The sequence below is a fragment of the Lolium perenne genome, chromosome 1 (assembly GCF_019359855.2).
Source record: "Lolium perenne isolate Kyuss_39 chromosome 1, Kyuss_2.0, whole genome shotgun sequence".
Lineage (NCBI taxonomy): Eukaryota > Viridiplantae > Streptophyta > Magnoliopsida > Poales > Poaceae > Lolium > Lolium perenne.
This window is the reverse complement of record NC_067244.2, coordinates 267,628,781-267,646,887: the sequence shown is the minus strand read 5'-3', so window position 1 is coordinate 267,646,887 and position 18,107 is coordinate 267,628,781. Positions and strand designations below refer to the sequence as shown.

The 18,107-nt window shown below is 44.9% G+C and overlaps 1 protein-coding gene and 1 long non-coding RNA gene across 4 annotated transcripts; one reads left to right on the top strand and one right to left on the bottom strand.

The window, feature by feature from the left end:
- Positions 1 to 5,508: 5,508 nt before the first annotated feature.
- LOC127340639 (uncharacterized) lies at positions 5,509 to 8,395 on the bottom strand. Its single transcript, XM_051366385.2, has 2 exons — positions 8,202 to 8,395; positions 5,509 to 6,093 (listed from the first exon to the last, which is right to left on the bottom strand). The coding sequence occupies exons 1-2, from the start codon at positions 8,325 to 8,327 to the stop codon at positions 5,620 to 5,622; spliced, it is 600 nt and encodes a 199-aa protein (XP_051222345.1). The 5' UTR covers positions 8,328 to 8,395; the 3' UTR covers positions 5,509 to 5,619.
- Positions 8,396 to 9,250: 855 nt separating this feature from the next.
- Positions 9,251 to 14,657, top strand: LOC127327910 (uncharacterized). 3 transcript variants are annotated; one of them, XR_007868840.2, is made up of 5 exons: positions 9,251 to 9,906; positions 10,054 to 10,294; positions 10,871 to 12,047; positions 12,653 to 12,788; positions 12,871 to 14,657. It is a non-coding gene; the product is annotated as an uncharacterized lncRNA (long non-coding RNA). The 3 variants fall into 3 exon arrangements; XR_007868839.2 differs by having other exon boundaries at positions 10,107 to 10,294; positions 12,653 to 14,657; XR_007868838.2 differs by having other exon boundaries at positions 12,653 to 14,657.
- The last annotated feature ends 3,450 nt before the right edge of the window (positions 14,658 to 18,107 follow it).

Below are 18,107 nucleotides of genomic sequence, written 5' to 3'. Positions count from 1 at the left end.
GACCTCTACCTCCCTGAGTTCGATAAACCTTGGGTGATTCACTTAAGGGAAACTTGTTGCTGTTCTACAAACCTCTGCTCTTGGAGGCCCAACACTGTCTACATGAATAGAAGCGTGCATAGACATCACACCCCTCGGCTTCACCTTGTGCCATGGACAGAAGTACTTCCCACGCTTCTTGAAAAGCAGGTCCCCATTCTCCAGCTTCTCCAGGAGCTTCCTTTTGAATGACTCAATGTTCCTTCTGTCAACCGACTCCGCAGAACCCTGGGAGTCATACTGGACAAGAACAATGTGTACAAATTATAATTACAAATGCAAACCAAACAAAATGAAATAGATGGAAGGGTAGACAACTAAATATATTGCTCACCTCGAGGGAGCCATCAAATTCCTCCACCTCCTGGTATGGACCATCCACGGGCACCACCTCCTCCTGGTTTGGAGCATCAACAGGTTCTACCTCCTCCTGGTTTAGAGGAGGCACAGGTTCCACCTCCTCCAGCTTCCTCTTCCTAGACCCTTCCCCAGCCTGCAATGTACATATTAAAAATAAGTACAATCTGAATAATCCCTACAGTACATAGTTATCAAGTTCATCATTCATGTATGCAAGTTCACTGATGTTTATTTCATTTCAACTATTGATAGTGATGGTGGTTAACTATTTTGGAATCATATTATTATCAGTATCAGTAATGACTTATCAGTATCAGTAATTAAAGGGTAAGCATAACACTGCATCTATTTATGACATCTATACTTCCATACTTTTATTAATTGCCCTAAGAGGCATATATTACAACCCGAATAAATCAACAATCGAACCACATTGTTGTAATCTTTCCAGTGAATCAATCAAACATAACATATCCTAATGCAAAACAAATAAAATCGTACAGTGCACTAATCCAAATCAAATACAAACAATAACTACAAAGCCAGGTCAGATCAAACCTAATCTATTCGAGTGAATCAATCAACATCACATGTACTAATGCAAAACAAATAAAACCCTACTTTTCATGTCAGCTTGTATTTAACTAAATCTATAAATTCCACAGTCCATCTCTATAATATCATACAGTTAATTATTAGTACCTACAAGAACTGCTCCTCAAAAACCCTTGCAGGAGAACTACCCCGGTAGAAAGTCATAATTAACATCACTGACATTATTTCTTTCTTCAGAAATAGATTTAGTACCAAAATAGCCATCTCTCAAACCCACACCCTGCAAACTTGATACATTCATATTTGTATTTTCTAAATACAACTCAGGACTGCTCTGATGTATCCATACACATTTCAATGTATGGATACATTCATATCTAGACAAATTAAGTTAAGTCACTTATATTCGAAGGAGCTTGTAGCATTCTCTAATTTCTGGATAGCATCACTAGTACTACTAACTTCTAAGCTTATCTCTTCCCAAACTTACTCTTAGTAGTTCTACTTTACTTGCAATTAATACTATGAAACAGAACAATAGCTGCATTTGAACTATTCCTTCAATCTATAGTAAGTGTCGCTGAGTTATACTATCTTTGTGCTATAATTCTTGTCGTAGATTTAGACGTATTTATGCATAAAATATCTCTTGATATATCTAAATCAACAACGGAAATTGTGAAACATAGGAGTACTAAATCACCAACAGTTAATATGGATGGCATGGAGTGCATCCAAATCCTTCTCTGTTCGTCTACATGGTATATCAGACGCTCATCTGCTCATTTACTATACTAATCCAAAGAAGAAGAAAATGGGACAGAGCCGTTACCTCCTTCAGCATGTCCGGCTTCACCTCCGAGACGTCGCCGAACGCCTGCTTCACGACCATATCCGCCACGGCCTTCTCCGCCAAGGCCGAGGAAGCCTCCACCAGATCCGCCGCCACGATGACGGCTGCGCCAACATCACCGCCTGCGATGGTGGATGCTCCCGCATCGCCTTCGCCTCCCCTGTAGCAGATTCATCCGCGTCCAGATCCGCCTGTGCCGCGACCACCGGGCCGACGACGACCGACCCGATGCCGGAAGCATCGACGACGGTGGAACTCGCAGCGACCGCCGTCATGCTGGACTCTCCACCACCGCCTTCGCCTCCAACCGCCTCCACCGATGCAGCAACATCGACGACCGCCACCTTCTTCACATCGTCCGCGCCAACTGCTCCTCCCCCAGCTTCCATAGCCACAGAATCTACTGGATCGGCGAGGCGAAAACCTAAACTACCGGCGGAGTGAGGGAGAGGGAGACAGGTTTTCTAGCGGAGAGATTCTCGGAGAGGTGGGGAACAGGGGGAAATGGCTGCAGCCGTGCGAGACGAAGCTTTTATATGCGCCGACGCCTCCGCTCCGTCGCCACGTAGCTTTACATGTCACCGACGCCTCCGCTCCCTTGCCACGTTGCTCGACGCGTCATCCCTGTATACATACAAAATACCGTATAAGCGACTCCCGCGCAGCCCGCTATACCCAACGCGCGTTCCAGCAAAAGCTTCTGATGCTTCTTCAGGTGAGCTGCTCAATGGCTCCAGGGACTTGATCAGTGTTAACGACGTTCTAGCATCTGCTTTTATTTTGTTTAGACTGAATCTTCACGGACTCTGCGACGAGCACGAGTTGTGGGCTTGTGGCCAGAAGGAGAGGCAGAGAGCGACGCCCACGGACTCCGCGATAGCGATGCCGATGCCGGCAGGTTGGACGCGACCAGAGCGTGCACCGCCGAACGACACGGACGCGGTGATGTCCGAGTCCGTGCATCTTCTAATATCCTAAACTAGACTAGAAGTATAACAGTGACAGTTAACGGACGGTCCACATTGAAACGGCAAGATTGGTTCTGGCGACGATCAATATCCACCGTCCGTTAACTGAATCTCTCGATCGATCAACACCTGGCTTCTCGATCGCAGCCATCCATGTCGCGCGCGCGCTCGCCCGCCCCGCCCTCAGTGTCCTCTGCCCGTACGTGGAGGACGGCTCTGCTCTCCGACTGAACCAGCCGCCGATCACCGTCGACGACACGCTGGAGCGGCGGTGACTGCCTCGTTGTGTGTCGCTCTCGCCGCGAAGTTTGGCTCGGCCTGGGCGTTCGTGATCAGCACATCCAGAACCCCTTTGTCTGTCTCCTTTTCAAGTCCGTGAAGACGACCCGCCGTGGTGCAGCTAGGTTCGTCACTGGTATGCCCGGGACGGCATCACCCGTGCGTGCGTGTCTGCCTGCCGACGACACACCCATCTAGCTAGCACACATTCAAACCTGAAAGCTGCGCGTCCTGGTGGTGACGCTCCACAAGCGTGCGCGCGCGCGCCCGGTTGGAATGGATGGAAGAGCCGCGCGCGCGGTGTCACGCCTGAGGCTCTCCGATCGACGCCGTGCAGCCGTTGCCAGCTGCCCGAGTTGCAATCCCCTTCCGGGCTTCCGGCGACGCCATAGGTGGTCTGGTCTGGAAGGGCAAGGCATCATGCGTGCTCTGGGGAGGAAAGGGGTCTGGCCGTGCCGCCCGTGCGTCGTGCGTGGCCGTGCCGCCCCTGCCGCGCTTCTCAGCCTGACTACGCTCGATCTCCGACGCCGTGCGTGCTGCCCTCGTTCGCCGCCCATGCCATGAGTGGCATTCACCTTCCGGCGACTATATATGATTGACCGGCGGCCGCGCGCGCCGGGGTATGCAGTATGCTCTGGAAGGGGAAGGCGCGCGTACGTCGTGCCGCCCGTGCGTGGCCTACTGCACGCCACAACACCTGACTGCAGGCCCGAGCGGCCAGATGTGCCGACTGTGCATCTTGCACAGGGCCCCAGAATTTGGGGGGCCCAAATTTTTATATAAGCCTGTATATTTAATTACTTGTATAGAAAAAAAATAGAGAAAGTATGGAAGGAAAACGTGCACGTACTGGGCCTTGAAATGCTACGCGGGTGCGCAGGGAGCCAGAGAATCTTCGTATGACTCAGCGATTGTGGGCAGTCAAAGCGAGGCTCGCTCGAGGCGACATCACAAGTCACGAGATAGCCAACGAACCATCCTCGCCTCGCGTACTCGCCTTATCGCCTCCTTCCCTGATCCGATCTGCACTGCAGCGCTACTCGCTAAGGAAAAGGCAGCGACGAGCGATGTTTGTTTCATTCCCACGGCGCCGCCGATGCCGGGGCGGAAAAACTCGAGCCGTCATGCATCCGTCCGGCGACTAGACTAGGTAATTTAAATTCCCCTTATCTTCTGCATTCTTCCCGCCTGATTGTTGATCAGCAATGTTGCGGCTAGCGGCTTACCTTCTTGTGAGAATCTTGAGGCTGCCCTTAAAAAGATAAAAAGAATATAAAATCGATGACAATGATCTATATGTTGAGCTGAAATTTCTTCAAGAATTCATTCCAAAAGAATATATAGGGCCTATTGAAGTTTTGTATTATTTAAAATGTCATAATTGTTTTTTCCAATGTAAATATTTCATATAGAATTTTATTGATCATTTATGTGACCGTTGCATCAGCAAAATGGAACTTTTCTAAATTAAACTATTGAAATCATTTATGCGTATTAGGATGACACAACAAAGAGTCAATGATTTAACAAGAATGTCACTTGAGAGTGAAGTGTTGGACAAGATTGATTATTAGGATAATATTGATGATTTTATTTCGAAAAACCCTAAAAAATGTTTGTTACTCAAATAAATAATACGGAATAAAGAGTTGAATAGGAATGATTTTTAATATATCCAACTGATGTTTAAGATAGTAAGACATATACATAATATTTTTTGAATAGTTTAAAATTATAAAATAGGGGCCCATTATAGTACTTCGCACATGGCCCCGATTTTTGTCGGCCCGGCCCTGCCTGACTGCTGCATGCCCAAGTTCGTCCGTGCGTCACTGCGCCTGGCGATCAAGGCCTCATCAAGGTGCGCGTCTTGTGGTTTCATAACTGGCTGGCAAACTGCTAGTCCTCTGTATGCGCTGCTCTCCCACTGCACCACCGTCGACGATGCCCTCCATGGCACCCAACCAAGGCTCACGTCCACCGTACAACCACAACTCACGCCGCACTTCCCCTTCTCCTTGCAAGACGAGACTACAGTGGCGCCCCACTTCCCCTTGCTAGACGAGACGTACGGCCTCCTGCTGGCCTGCTAGCTGCTGCTCTACGCGCGCCATGCATGACCATGGCGGCGGTCTAGGCCCCAGGGCGTGCTCAAGATGACGACACCATCTGGAGAAGAAGATATATCCCAGGGTATGTATGCTCTGCAAGGGGAAAGCGTCAACATCTAACTGCTGCCCAAGTTGGTCCGTAAGCCTGAGCCTGGCACACACAGCATTCTATGCTTGTTGTCACACACAGCATTCTACATGCCAAGCACTGCCCAATAGCATGTCAACTTGTCAAGCAGGTCCCATCTTGTCTTTCTTTATTTCCAACCAAGATTATGCAAGGTACAGGATCACAAATGCCGGCCGGCCATCACCCACAAAGACCAGACCAGGGTTCATCCAACTCAGTTCCATCCCACCCATTCGGGAACATCAACTCATACCAAGAGGGAAACATCACATCAGTGTACTATTCATCTAATCAACATCTCAGATTCTACTTCTTGCATCAAACCTAGTCCGACACCAGGCGACCCCATTCTCCTGCTTCATGCTCTTCCTTCAGCACACGGAGCTCCTCCTCCAGGCCCCGAAGCTCCTCCCTCGCTTCATGCAACTTCTGGTACTTCTTCGACCAGTGGGCACCCATGCAACCTAGCGAGAAGAAGCCAGCTATCTCCAGCACGCTGTTCACCCTCCTCGAAAACCAGAGATGGTGCCTGCAGGTTAGTGGGTCAGGCCAGACTACATCATCAGCTACAAGCAAGAATGAAAAGGAAGAATCATAAGAAGAAGAAATAGACAAGTTGCGCGTGTCATCGTACCACTCCCAGTCCCACGGCCTTGGGTTGACTTGCACGGAGAGGTGCTGGAGTAGGCGCATGTTCTGGAAGCTGCGAGTCCCAAAACTCTGCTCTGCCTTGGCGATCACGTCGTAGAGCTCCTCCTTCTTCTGTTGGATCTCGCGCCCAACCGCCTCACGAGCAAGCTGGAGATACAACAGTGACCATTATATTAATTGATAGTGCGTACATGTTTGAAACAATAACCAAGGACGGCCGGCCAACATATTACACATCATGCATAGGTTATAAGAAAGTAGACAGACCTACAGTTTATACACAGCAAGCAATTAGCGAAAGTAGACAGATCTACAGTTTTAGCCATTACGCCACGTAATCTACCATCCTTTCCGTTGATACTTTCAAGGACCGGACTAGGCGGCGACGCCGAACAATAGTCGATTCCGTGCGGCGGGTACCGAATCAGTAATTACAACCGAAAGTGCGCAGGCTGGGCTGTTCCAGGAAAAGCTGGGCCTAAAGAGAAAGATTAGCAGCAGGCCGGCAGTGAATACTACCGAGTGCATGCACGGAATCGAACCAAAAATCAATACATAAGCTGGCACCGCATGCAAGAAATCCACAAAAAATCCAGCGCAACCTATATCAGTGCATGCGTCTCATAAAATACACGAGGTGCCGTTTTCAACAAGTACATGTTGGCTTTTAAGCTATGTATTAGGCTGCAGATGATTTACATCTTGTTTGATTCTGAAAACAACTTCCCGGTTTATTTGTAAATGGATATACTTAAAACAACCACAAGTTTTCGAAATAGATATCATGTTAAATCCTTGTCAATTTTTATGATACGGCTGTTTGTTCAAAAGAACTAGCACATTCTTTCATGAAGTCATTAGATTATTTTGACACTGCTATCAGGTTTGTTGAAAGCAACTATCAGATTCTCGAATAAAACTATCGGTTTGGATTCTTAAAAGTAGCTACCACATTCTATCAAGCAGCTAACAGGTTATTTTGATACAACTGCCAGATTTTCCGAAAGCAATTATCAGGTTCTCTGATATAAGTGTCGGCTATGTTTCTTGAAAGTAGCTACTACATTCTATATTGTAATTATCAGATTGTTTTGATACAATTAACAGATTTATCGTAAGCAACTACCGGGTTCTGTTAGAAGAGTCAATTTGGTTCAGAAAAATTAGCTACCATATTTTTTCATACAACTACCAAATAATTTATAACATTGTTTTAACACAATTGCCAGGTTCTCCAAAATTTTCATTATATATATATCCACGCGATAATATTAGATGAGACTAATGAAAAGTCTTGTCTAGATCGTACAAATGACCAACGGATAAGAGGATGCGAGTGTTGCCCAAAAAGCTTGCCAACCATGGCAGCCTTGCAGGTGCTACAAACAAAAGATGTTTGTCGCGGAAATCTCATCGCGCCGCACGGAAGCAGACGTTGTGCAGCGCCTACTGGTAGATTTTCCCTACTTTGAAACCACTAGGTGTTGCAACGCATGAAACCGCCACACATGAAACCAGCACACAGAAGGTGACCATGAGTAAAAACCAGGCTTCTCAAACACTTTGCTTTTATTGTGGAACGCAAGGAGTATAAGGCAAATATTTCGCAAGGTATGGCATTGACTCTTGTTGACAGTGATTTTTGCGGTCCCTAGCAGAAGAAAGGAAGCTAATGGAGTTGATCCACTAACTTGATTTGAAGCTAACAAACATCTTATAAGACATATATGTAACTACTATAGGCAGAAGTAAGAAAATGCAGAGAAGATAAAACAATAGAAGTAGTAACTGCGGGAAATTTTCTCACAATTTTCCATTGATACTTTCAAACCACTGAGTGTTGCAACGCATGAAACCGCCACATATGAAACCACCACACAGAAGGTGACCATGAGTAAAAACTGGGGCTTCTCAAACACTCCGCTTTTATTGCGGAACGCAAGAAGTATATGGCAAATATTTCGCAAGGTTTATCATTGACTCTTGTTGACAGTGATTGTGGCGGTTCCTAGCAGAACAAAGGAAGCTAATGGAGTTGATCCACTGACTTCATTTGAAGCTAACAAACATCTCATAAGACATACATGTAACGACAACTTGTACCAGAATCTTAGCCAATCTAGTACTGTAATAGGTAATTAACATCTCACGTTTGGTTGAGGCTACGTAAAATCAACACGAAAAGGCGGCTGATGGTGTCGCGAGAAGTGATCCAGCGGGCGGGGGAGGAGAAAGGGGGAGGAAGGGGGTTTTACCTTCTCCTCCTCGCCGACGCTGGAGGCCCTGGTGCCGGAGGAGTGGGGCCTCGTCTGGCCGAACCTCGCCGACGCCGACCGCGCCGCGGTGCTGGACGTCGCCTTCCTCGCCGCCGCCATCGCCATCGCCGCCGGAACCCTACCTCGCTGTCGCCGGAACCTCTGTTTTCTCTCTCGTCGTCTCTGGAAGAAATGGGGAAGCTTTCACCTTTCTATTCTGTGCGATACGTGAGTGAGGCTCGGTACTGATTTGGGCCGTGGGCTGTGGGCCGGTACCGAGAGGAGACATGGCCCAGGTCGTTGCGGCGCCTGAAGGACACCCACTAATGGGCCGGTCCATTAACCTGTCCATAGTTTGCTTCTCTTCGGCTTCGTTGTTTCGCGTGCTGTCAGGTACTCAGGTTGCACAGTTCAGAAAAAAGTTACAGTTCAAATCAAATAAAAGGTACTCAGGTTGTCTGCTACGTGGTCTTTTCTTTTCTTAATTTCTATTTTTTCCTTCTCATTTTTACATTTCATCTTATGTTTTAGATGTACTTAATTAACGTCCACATCTCCTCTCGCCGGAGTAACAGGCGGGGACAGAGGGATCTAGCTGCTGGAGATCATGAGAGAGTTGAGCCGCCTCCTTTGTCGCCTATGAGACGCGGAAGAGGCAAAAAAAAAAAAAAAACCTTGGCTTCTCTTTCCTCTATCACCCATTATCCATGGTGTGTGCGTACATGGGCACCCTCCCGTGAGGCCCCACCTCTCATACTTTTATAAATAAACGATTTTCCCGAAATCTTCTTATATTTTTGTATCCATAAAACTTTTAGAAACAATGCCATTCCTTCTTTTCTTTGGAAACCTTTTGCTACGAAACATGCCAACCCGTCATTTTACTCATCTTTTCTTTTTTTCGTTTTTGCCCAAGGAACTAAGACAAAATTATTTCTTCACAACACGACATGGCAACTTTTTATTTTTTTGCAAGAAGTAAGACAAAGTCGTTTCTTAACATCCACATCTCTAAAAGCACTAAGCTCCCAGTATTGGGAGAGCCTGTGGTGAGTTAGCCCGTCACTTTCGCGGGACCTACTCTTGTGGTCAATCAGAAGTCGGCCAACGATTTCATTCCGTATCGGCACGTGTCTAGGTCGGTTCTCCCCTCTGCACCCACCGCCTCTCCTCCTCGCGGTGTTCCATCGCTGAACCCAGCAGACTGGCGGCGGCACCCAGTGTGAGCGGAAAGGCTGGAAGGGGGCGTGGAGGAGATGGTTCGCCGGCCAGAAGTGGCGCCAGCGCATCCCGCAGGCGGCGTGGCTCTGGTCGGCCTCCAGGTCATCGGCCCTCCTCCATTATTGGCTCTCTCACGGTCAGATCGATTGGTCCAATTTCTTGGGTGAGCTCCTCCCTTTTAACTTGCATCAGGGGTCCTTCAGGCGAAAACAATAGTACTCCAGTTCCGTTTTTGTTTTTCTTCGCGTCCATCCTCCCTTCCAAATCCGTTACCCGCAGGTGGATCCTTTTGATGAAAATCTGGATCGTGAGGCCGGAGACCAAGCAGAGAACTCGCGGCGTAGGTACTCCTTTTCGTCACCCTCCCTCTCATCTCTTTCACCTACGTGGAGGTACCGCGCCTCGGCCCTTCAGCTCCGCGGTCGACCTCCACCGATCAGAGGACGGGGGCGACCACCGCCCGAGCCTCCGGTGTCCTATGCAGGTAGGGTGCCGCCCTTCCTTTCCCCTGTCCTCCCGCCCCGCTGCCCTCGCCTCTCCATGTCCCCCTCTCTCTCTGCTGTCTGTCTCCTTCCTCTCGGTCTCACCTCTCACAATCTTGGTGTTCTTGTGTGTGTGTTTGGATTGGAAGGGTGGGTCGCCTTCCCTTAAGCTGCCGCGGCTAACTCTAGGTCGTGTGGCCAGCTCGACGGTGGTGTTGGCCTGGTCCTCGTGCCGGTTATGACGCCGGGCGAGGTCCTCGAGTATGCTGGAGACGACGGCCGTGGTTGGTGCTTACAACAATGGAGGCGGTGCCAGATTCCCCTGAGTTGCTATTTGCTAAAGCTGACGGCAAGGAAGTGTTCAGATCCATGCATTTACAAGGTCCATGGGTAAGCCTTCGTGTAAGAATATTTGTTAAGGATTTCCTTCATATTATCTTGAGTTATGTACCTGGATTTTTACCTTAAAACTAAAATGTGGGCTAAACGGTGAAAGGAAGTAATATTTGTGCATCATGAAGTAGCGGTCATATTAACAAGCCTGTTAGTTTTCATTCAGCCAACGGACTGTTTTTGTGCAGTACACAAGCATTAAGAGATATGCTGATTAGTTTATTTACATGGTGGTTCCAAACTTCCGTAATGGAGCCGCAAACTGATGAATCTTTGCTTGATTATCTGATACTTTATAGCATGTTATCTGATACACCAAGAAGTATCCATGGAGCCATGCATTGTTCTCTTCACTTGGTATCTAAGCTGAATTTCATTGGTAATATTTTTACCCAAAAAAACTTACTACACATATGTGGGTTTCAGCTGATACCTATCAGAATACAAGAGGATATCACTTCTCTTAGTTCTGAACTTCACTGGGTTGCTGCTCTGAAATCCATTGGGTCACTAACTGTTGATTGTTTCTTTCAAATGATTCATACCTGAACCAACTTCTCATTTCAATGGCAGGTTATGATTGGCACGAAATCAGCTCAATGGGATCTGCCATATAGTTGCAGAACTGATGTATAGAGGAAGCATCTACAGATCTGTTTTTTCTCTTTAAATAGTTATTGTTGTGATAATATATTTTTGGCATGCCTCTTTTTTTTTCCAATTTTTATTGCATTAGCGTTGAATGCTACTGGGTATGTAACCTCTAGCCACAATAACTTACCGTTGGTTCCTGAAATATCTAGATTGTCTGGTTATAGTCTAGAAATATCAGGAAACAATCTCACTTCATTATTTTGAAAAATTGATACAAGCGTGTTTCACCTCACGGTGTTCTTATTGTGTATGGAAATTATAGTGATTTCAGGTATATTTGTTGTGTAGAGTTATTATGTTATTTGAAGTCATTACCTTAAATACTACAAAGTAGCTCATATTCACTATGAAACAATTTTACTTAGAAGCTTATTATCATATCATGGTTCTTCTCTTAATGCCACTGCAATGTTTGTTTCAGGTTACAGACCCTTACCTCCATTATAGTTTTATTATCCGATCTTAGGGAGCTGATGTTGATAATTTATTTGCTTTTACCTTTGATTAACACATCATCTCATCTTTGCATTGTGCTAATAATTGTTGGACTAGAATGTAATTACCACGACACCTCGACATCTATGAGCCCACTTCGCTTGGGGCTACCTAGCGCGCTTTATACGTTGAAACTATACTCCTATTAAAATACATGTTGATCGTCAGTGAGGTGTGTCTCTTTTGGTTGCTCCCAATGCCAGGCACATTTGCGTCTTGGTTCGCCAGGTCACGGTGTATTTAATTATGTTGATATCTTTCTGAGGTGATTAGTTATTGTACGCTGCTGGCATTTGATCATATATATGCATGCTTGAAAGCTATCAGAGCTAATGCTTATTCACCTCTCTGTATCTATGTTTTGTTTTCATTGTTGATTTTTTGGTTGGCAGTAAGTTGAAAACAAGACTGTGCTTGCTGCAGTAACTTAAGCTTAAAGTACATGGTTTAAATCTTCTCTAACACTCTTTTTTCTTATATACAATAGGAGATGGATTTAACCCGAGATTGGAAGTATTGCATCATATATAATTTCATGAGGTGAATTCAGTTCTTGCCCGCATTGCACCAAGTTGAAATTCAGATGAACTTACAAAGAAAGGTGCACCCTGACATAACCATGTTAGTGTAAATTAGATCATATTGGGAAATTCTTCTATGCGAGTAAACTGGTTCATTTTATGTTTGAAAGAGTAGAAGTCCTGAATTAAATGGTGTTGGTGTGTCTTGCATAAATTGCTCAATTTTTTTTTCTTCGATGAGCTTAGTTGTATGTTAGCTCCCTGTTGATTGCAAAGGTCGATTTGAATTGATTTTGATCCAGCTACTATAAAATTGTACATATCTGTGGATGCTCTTCTTAATATATAGCATTAATCACTATGGTTTTGTAGCACCTCAATCCAATTTGCCTCAATCGCAATTCTGCCATTTCTTCTTTATGCATTTGAAACTCACTAGCTCTACACCATCATATTTCTTTTTTTTTGTGTTTGTCCAGTGATGTTAAGACCCCAACTGCTACACTCTCGAGATAAAGAACAACTTTTGAGGTGTCTATGAACATAACACATTTTTTATGGAATCTTATGTACCTACTTGTTTGCCCTACAGTCCGTCCTTTTTCAAGTGCTTCTGTTATCTTATCAGTTTTGTTTGCTACATATAATTTATTTGAACAAATCATTACATTGCTATTTCCTGTAGGATATGTCATCAAGCTGGGTAGAACATAGAAGTGTTGTCACGGCAAGCCAAGTATATTAGGGTTTGCGGTGACAGACCTGAAAGAGGCATCACATCACCTTCTACGCTATAGGGTTATAAGGGAGCTCAGGCTCAGGTTAGTAGCTTAATTAAGAAACAACCGCAGCAAGAATCTCATGGCTTGACACTGGGATATGAGATTTTTTTTGTTCTCACAGCATATAAAGCGACGGATCGTTTCTATATGGATTTGTGTTATATTTGGAAGTGATGCTGTGACATAGCAATTGCAGGCTGAAGCTGTAACAATTTTCAGTCTGCAAAATACTATTGATTTTGGTATTAAGCTGTTGCTATAGCATGAGCATGCCTACTCGAACAACATGTTTATTACATATCTGTGTATGCATAAGAATTCTTTGGGCTGAGCTCATTAGATTAGCTTTCATGGTGCTTTAGTTTTTTTCTGTAAAAATCAATTGCTTAACTTTTTTACTTGCAACATCATTGACAGTTTCTTCAGTTGTTATTCTGAATTACGATGTTGCAGAAACCCAAATTCTGATTCTAATTTAAGTTCCAATACTAACTGGCCTTTTGAACTTCTCAAATCCTATATTAAACAAATCCACTTTGGTCGCCCCGAAAAAAAATCCACTTTGGTCAATAATGTTCATCCAATCTTGACAAAATCAAGAGAACTAAGTACCACTACAAATTCAGTTAGAGTAATCTATGTGATTCCTGAAAAAGATGGCAGTGAATTAGCTTAAATTGAGAATTAAGTTCCGGTACAAGATAATTCAGTCTAGAGTATCCATATGCATGCCTTGAAAGATCGGAAGAGAGTAATCTTTATGCACTTCTTACAAAGATTGGATCAAACATGGCAATGAATCAACTTATACATCCTTAATCTATCTGCCATACGCATCCTTCTAACATTTGGGCGTCATGTTATAGAACAAAATATGTCTGGTAGCTCTGGGCTTGTGTGCTTAACGAAACAATGTAAGATCTTTTTTTTTCAAAGGAATGTGGTAGGGGAAGCCCCTACATTGATAATTTTTTGAAAAAATAAGAACCTAAATCCGCGCTCCTGGGAACTTGAACCTAGGTGATTGGGTTGTACATCCACTTCCTTTACCAAGTGAGCTAGACTCATTTTTTAGGATTGTTTTTGTTTGTTCTAGAATCTTATGATCCATTAGAGAAAAATCCAGATTAGTTTTATCTTTTGAATTGTTTAATTGCTTGTGCTATTCCACCACCTAAGTCCGTCGTAAATATTACTCTGTCCACACAAACTTTCTGTGTGGTTATTAGAATGAGTTCACATTATCAGGAAACTGCTATGTGCTGATAAGATAAATTCAAATGTCAAGGAATTTCTCCTGAAGAGTTTAGTGTGAATCAAATCAATTAGTGTACTTGCTAAAGCCTATTTAATCATCTCTCTGATTTTGAATATGGAACTTATTGCTTTTAGTATTTTATTCCTTTTCTTCTGTAACTATGGGTGGCTTTAATAAACTATAGTCACTTGCACATGAGGGTTCTGTGAAGCTGTACATTTTTCTGACATTTGGCAAACAAAAAAATTATGCTTCCAAATAATAATTTCATTTAGGTACTAATTTCTATCTTGCTGGGTAATGGTTGCTCAACATGCATGTTTATTCTCATTGAAAATCTGAAGTTATTCACTGTACTTCAAGTAACTGACGGTAACACACATTCTGCTCTATGTAAAAGAGGAGCTTGAAGTTTTGAGCATCAATATACGGGTGATCTTCTCTTCTAGGCATATCATTAGCCTGTAGGTGTGACTACCCGACATTTTAGACTTATCCATTTATATTTCTCAATCTATTCTTCTGTAATATTTTTGCGTGTAACGAACATCTGCAGGCAGAGACGATAGACGTTTAATGTGCCTTCTATCTTTCTTGCACTAGACCATGTATGTCTTAAAACTTATGTCATTACACTGACGGTATACACAATGACCTATTGTTCAGATTATTCCAGATTGTTGAAAAAATCATTCAGGTTAAAGCAATTTGATTCTTATTGTCAATATATCTCTTCTTGCAAGTAAGTACCCCTGAATTAGATGTCGTATATTTGTCTAGATTCACATGTGTCTATATGCTAAAACACGTCTAGATACATGCGTATCTAGATAAATCCACGACCGTAATTTGCGGCAGAGGGAGTAAATTTATGAGTGTTGCCATATTCAACAAAAATTTAATATTTGACATATAAAAAAGTATATCTTGAAAAGCTATAACTCTGTAATTGAGTTTAGGATGGTCGGAGGTGGGTTCAGTTATCGGTGGGACGTGCTATTACAACCCACTACAAAAAAATGTCACAGCAAAACACAAAGGGAAAAGCATAATTGAAAAACAAAAACGGGCGCGGCAAGACGCGCAGGGTCCTTCTAGTACCTTCCTACCAGCACAAGGCGGCACGGTCCAATGTTGTCACCAGTGGCTCTCGATCCAGCCCCTTCAGCCTTAACATTGAAAACCCGCCAAACATGTTCTCCCCTTTATAGTTGGACGAGCCCGCCTCAGCCCAAGACAAACAAGCTACCACACATGTGTATGACGGGAAGCAAGAATCCAATCCAAGGTGATACATCATGGAAAAACACGCTATATCATTGGAAGAAATGCTCCATGGGTGAACTGAAAAGTGCGGTTTTCTTAAGGGACAAGCAAATATCACGATTATAGAACAATACAAAACCTTCGCTAATCATTGAAAACAAAATTCCCACTATACTTATTCTTAGGAACTAGATGAAATACTATTCAGTATTCGCTGTTATAAAACAACGCATTTTGTGTGGCCATAAAATAAAATAATATATTTACGAAAAAATGATAGGTATGTAGTACCAGTATATATGTACTTGAAAAGGACAATGTACCGAAACCATAGTTGACATTCTATCTACTATTCTAGTTAGTAGAATCTATGATATTACGATTCTAGTTGTTATGATCGTACGATTTGAAGAAACTAAAAAAGTTTTTTTTAGTCCATAAATGAACATATTAATGTTTTTAGGGGTACTAGATCACATGTAGATGTATATGTGTGTTTTTTTAATCTTTATTAAACCTCAACCATATGATTCTCGCTTTAGTTTTTGAGAAAAAATGGGAGCTAGGTTCCAGGGAGATAAAACGTCACTCTCGCCGACTTCACTCTATTTTATAATCTTAATTGCAAACAAATTTTTGAACCGTATGAATATTTCTAAGACTCGTGAACATTTTTGAAACGTTGTAATTTATTGAATTGTACGAAGATATTTGAATATCACGAACAGTTTTGAAACCTTGCAGACAAGTATTTGAACCGTATGAACATGAACTTCAAACAGAAGAAAAGAGCCGTGCTGCTCCTCTCGAGCAGCCCGGGCGGAACCCTAGGCGAACAGCGCCGCCGCCACCCAACAGCCCTCCTCCCCGTGCCGTCGCCGGAGGGCGCCGCCGCGCAAAAGCCTGCACGGCATCGGCGCCGGCGGGGCGGCCTCTCCCTGCAACCTCTCCGCGCGGGGCGTTCTCGCGGGGCTCTCCCTCGGCTAGTGAGCCGCTGCTCCGGCGCGGCTTTGGCGCGGCGTGCCCCCGCTCCGGCGTGGTGCTCTTCCGCGTGCCGGTGTGGAGTTCGCCCCGTGCCGGCGTGGAGCTGCTCGGCCTCCCCCGTCTCGGTCTCCTCCTTCCACCTCCGTGCTCTGCTTCCGTGCATCGTCGGGCTCCTCCCCGCGGCGGTTGCTCGCGCCTGCGCCGGCCTGTGCGACGCCCCGCGTCCCTGGCGGTGTGGTTGGCGGTTGTTGATCCACGCGGGGGCAGGTCTTGCCTGGCAGATCTGGCCCTGGAGCGTCCCGCGGGGGCTGGACCGGCCTGCTGCCCGTCCAGGTTGGACCGATCAGCTCTTCGGCCGCTCCCTGCCCCAGTGGCCCGTGTCCACCCCTCCGGCCGTGGTTTCCGCTGAGTGGAGGAGTTCAGCTTGTCTCGACGCTCTGTGTCAAAGCTCAGAGTGAAATCTCCGATCCTGGCCTCGTCGGATCTGGCGGTGGCGGTGTGATACGTCTCCGACGTATCGATAATTTCTTATGTTCCATGCCACATTATTGATGATATCTACATGTTTTATGCACACTTTATGTCATATTTATGCGTTTTCCGGAACTAACCTATTGACGAGATGCCGCAGTGCCAGTTCCTGTTTTCTGCTGTTTTTGGTTTCAGAAATCCTAGTAACGAAATATTCTCGGAATCGGACGAAATCAACGCCAAGGTTCCTATTTTGCCCAGAAGCATCCAGAACACACGAGAACCGCCAGAGAGGGGGCATAGGGCCACCAGACCCTAGGCCGGTGCGGCCAGAGGGGGGCCGCGCCCCCCTATAGTGTGGGCCCCCCAGAAGTCCACCGACCTTGCCCTTCCGCCTATTTAAAGCCTCCGTCGCGAAAACCCTATTACGTTCGACGAAACCTACAGAAACCTTCCAGAGCCGCCGCCATCGCGAAGCCAAGATCTGGGGGACAGGAGTCTCTGTTCCGGCACGCCGCCGGGACGGGGAAGTGCCCCCGGAAGGCTCCTCCATCGACACCGCTGCCATCTCCACCGCCATCTTCATCACCGTTGCTGCTCCCATGAGGAGGGAGTAGTTCTCCATCGAGGCTCAGGGCTGTACCGGTAGCTATGTGGTTCATCTCTCTCATATGTGCTTCAATACAATAATCTCATTAGCTGCCTTACATGATTGAGATTCATATGATGATGCTTGTAATCTAGATGTCATTATGCTAGTCGAGTGAATTTTACTCATGTGATCTCCGGAGACTCCTTGTCCCACGTGTGTAAAGGTGACAGTGTGTGCACCGTGTGGGTCTCTTAGGCTATATTTCACAGAATACTTATTCACTGTTATGAATGGCATAGTGAAGTGCTTATTTACATCTCTTTATGATTGCAATGTATTTTGTATCACAATTTATCTATGTGCTACTCTAGCAATGTTATTAAAGTAGTTTTATTCCTCCTGCACGGTGTAATGGTGACAGTGTGTGCATCCGTGTTAGTACTTGGCGTATGCTATGATTATGATCTCTTGTAGATTATGAAGTTAACTATTGCTATGATGGTATTGATGTGATCTATTCCTCCTACATAGTGTGAAGGTGACAGTGTGCATACTATGTTAGTACTTGGTTTAGCCGAATTGATCTTTCATGCACTCTAAGGTTATTTAAATATGAACATTGAATTGTGGAGCTTGTTAACTCCGGCATTGAGGGTTCGTGTAATCCTACGCAATGTGTTCATCATCCAACAAGAGTGTAGAGTATGCATTTATCTATTCTGTTATGTGATCAATGTTGAGAGTGTCCACTAGTGAAAGTCTAATCCCTATGCCTTGTTCCTAAATA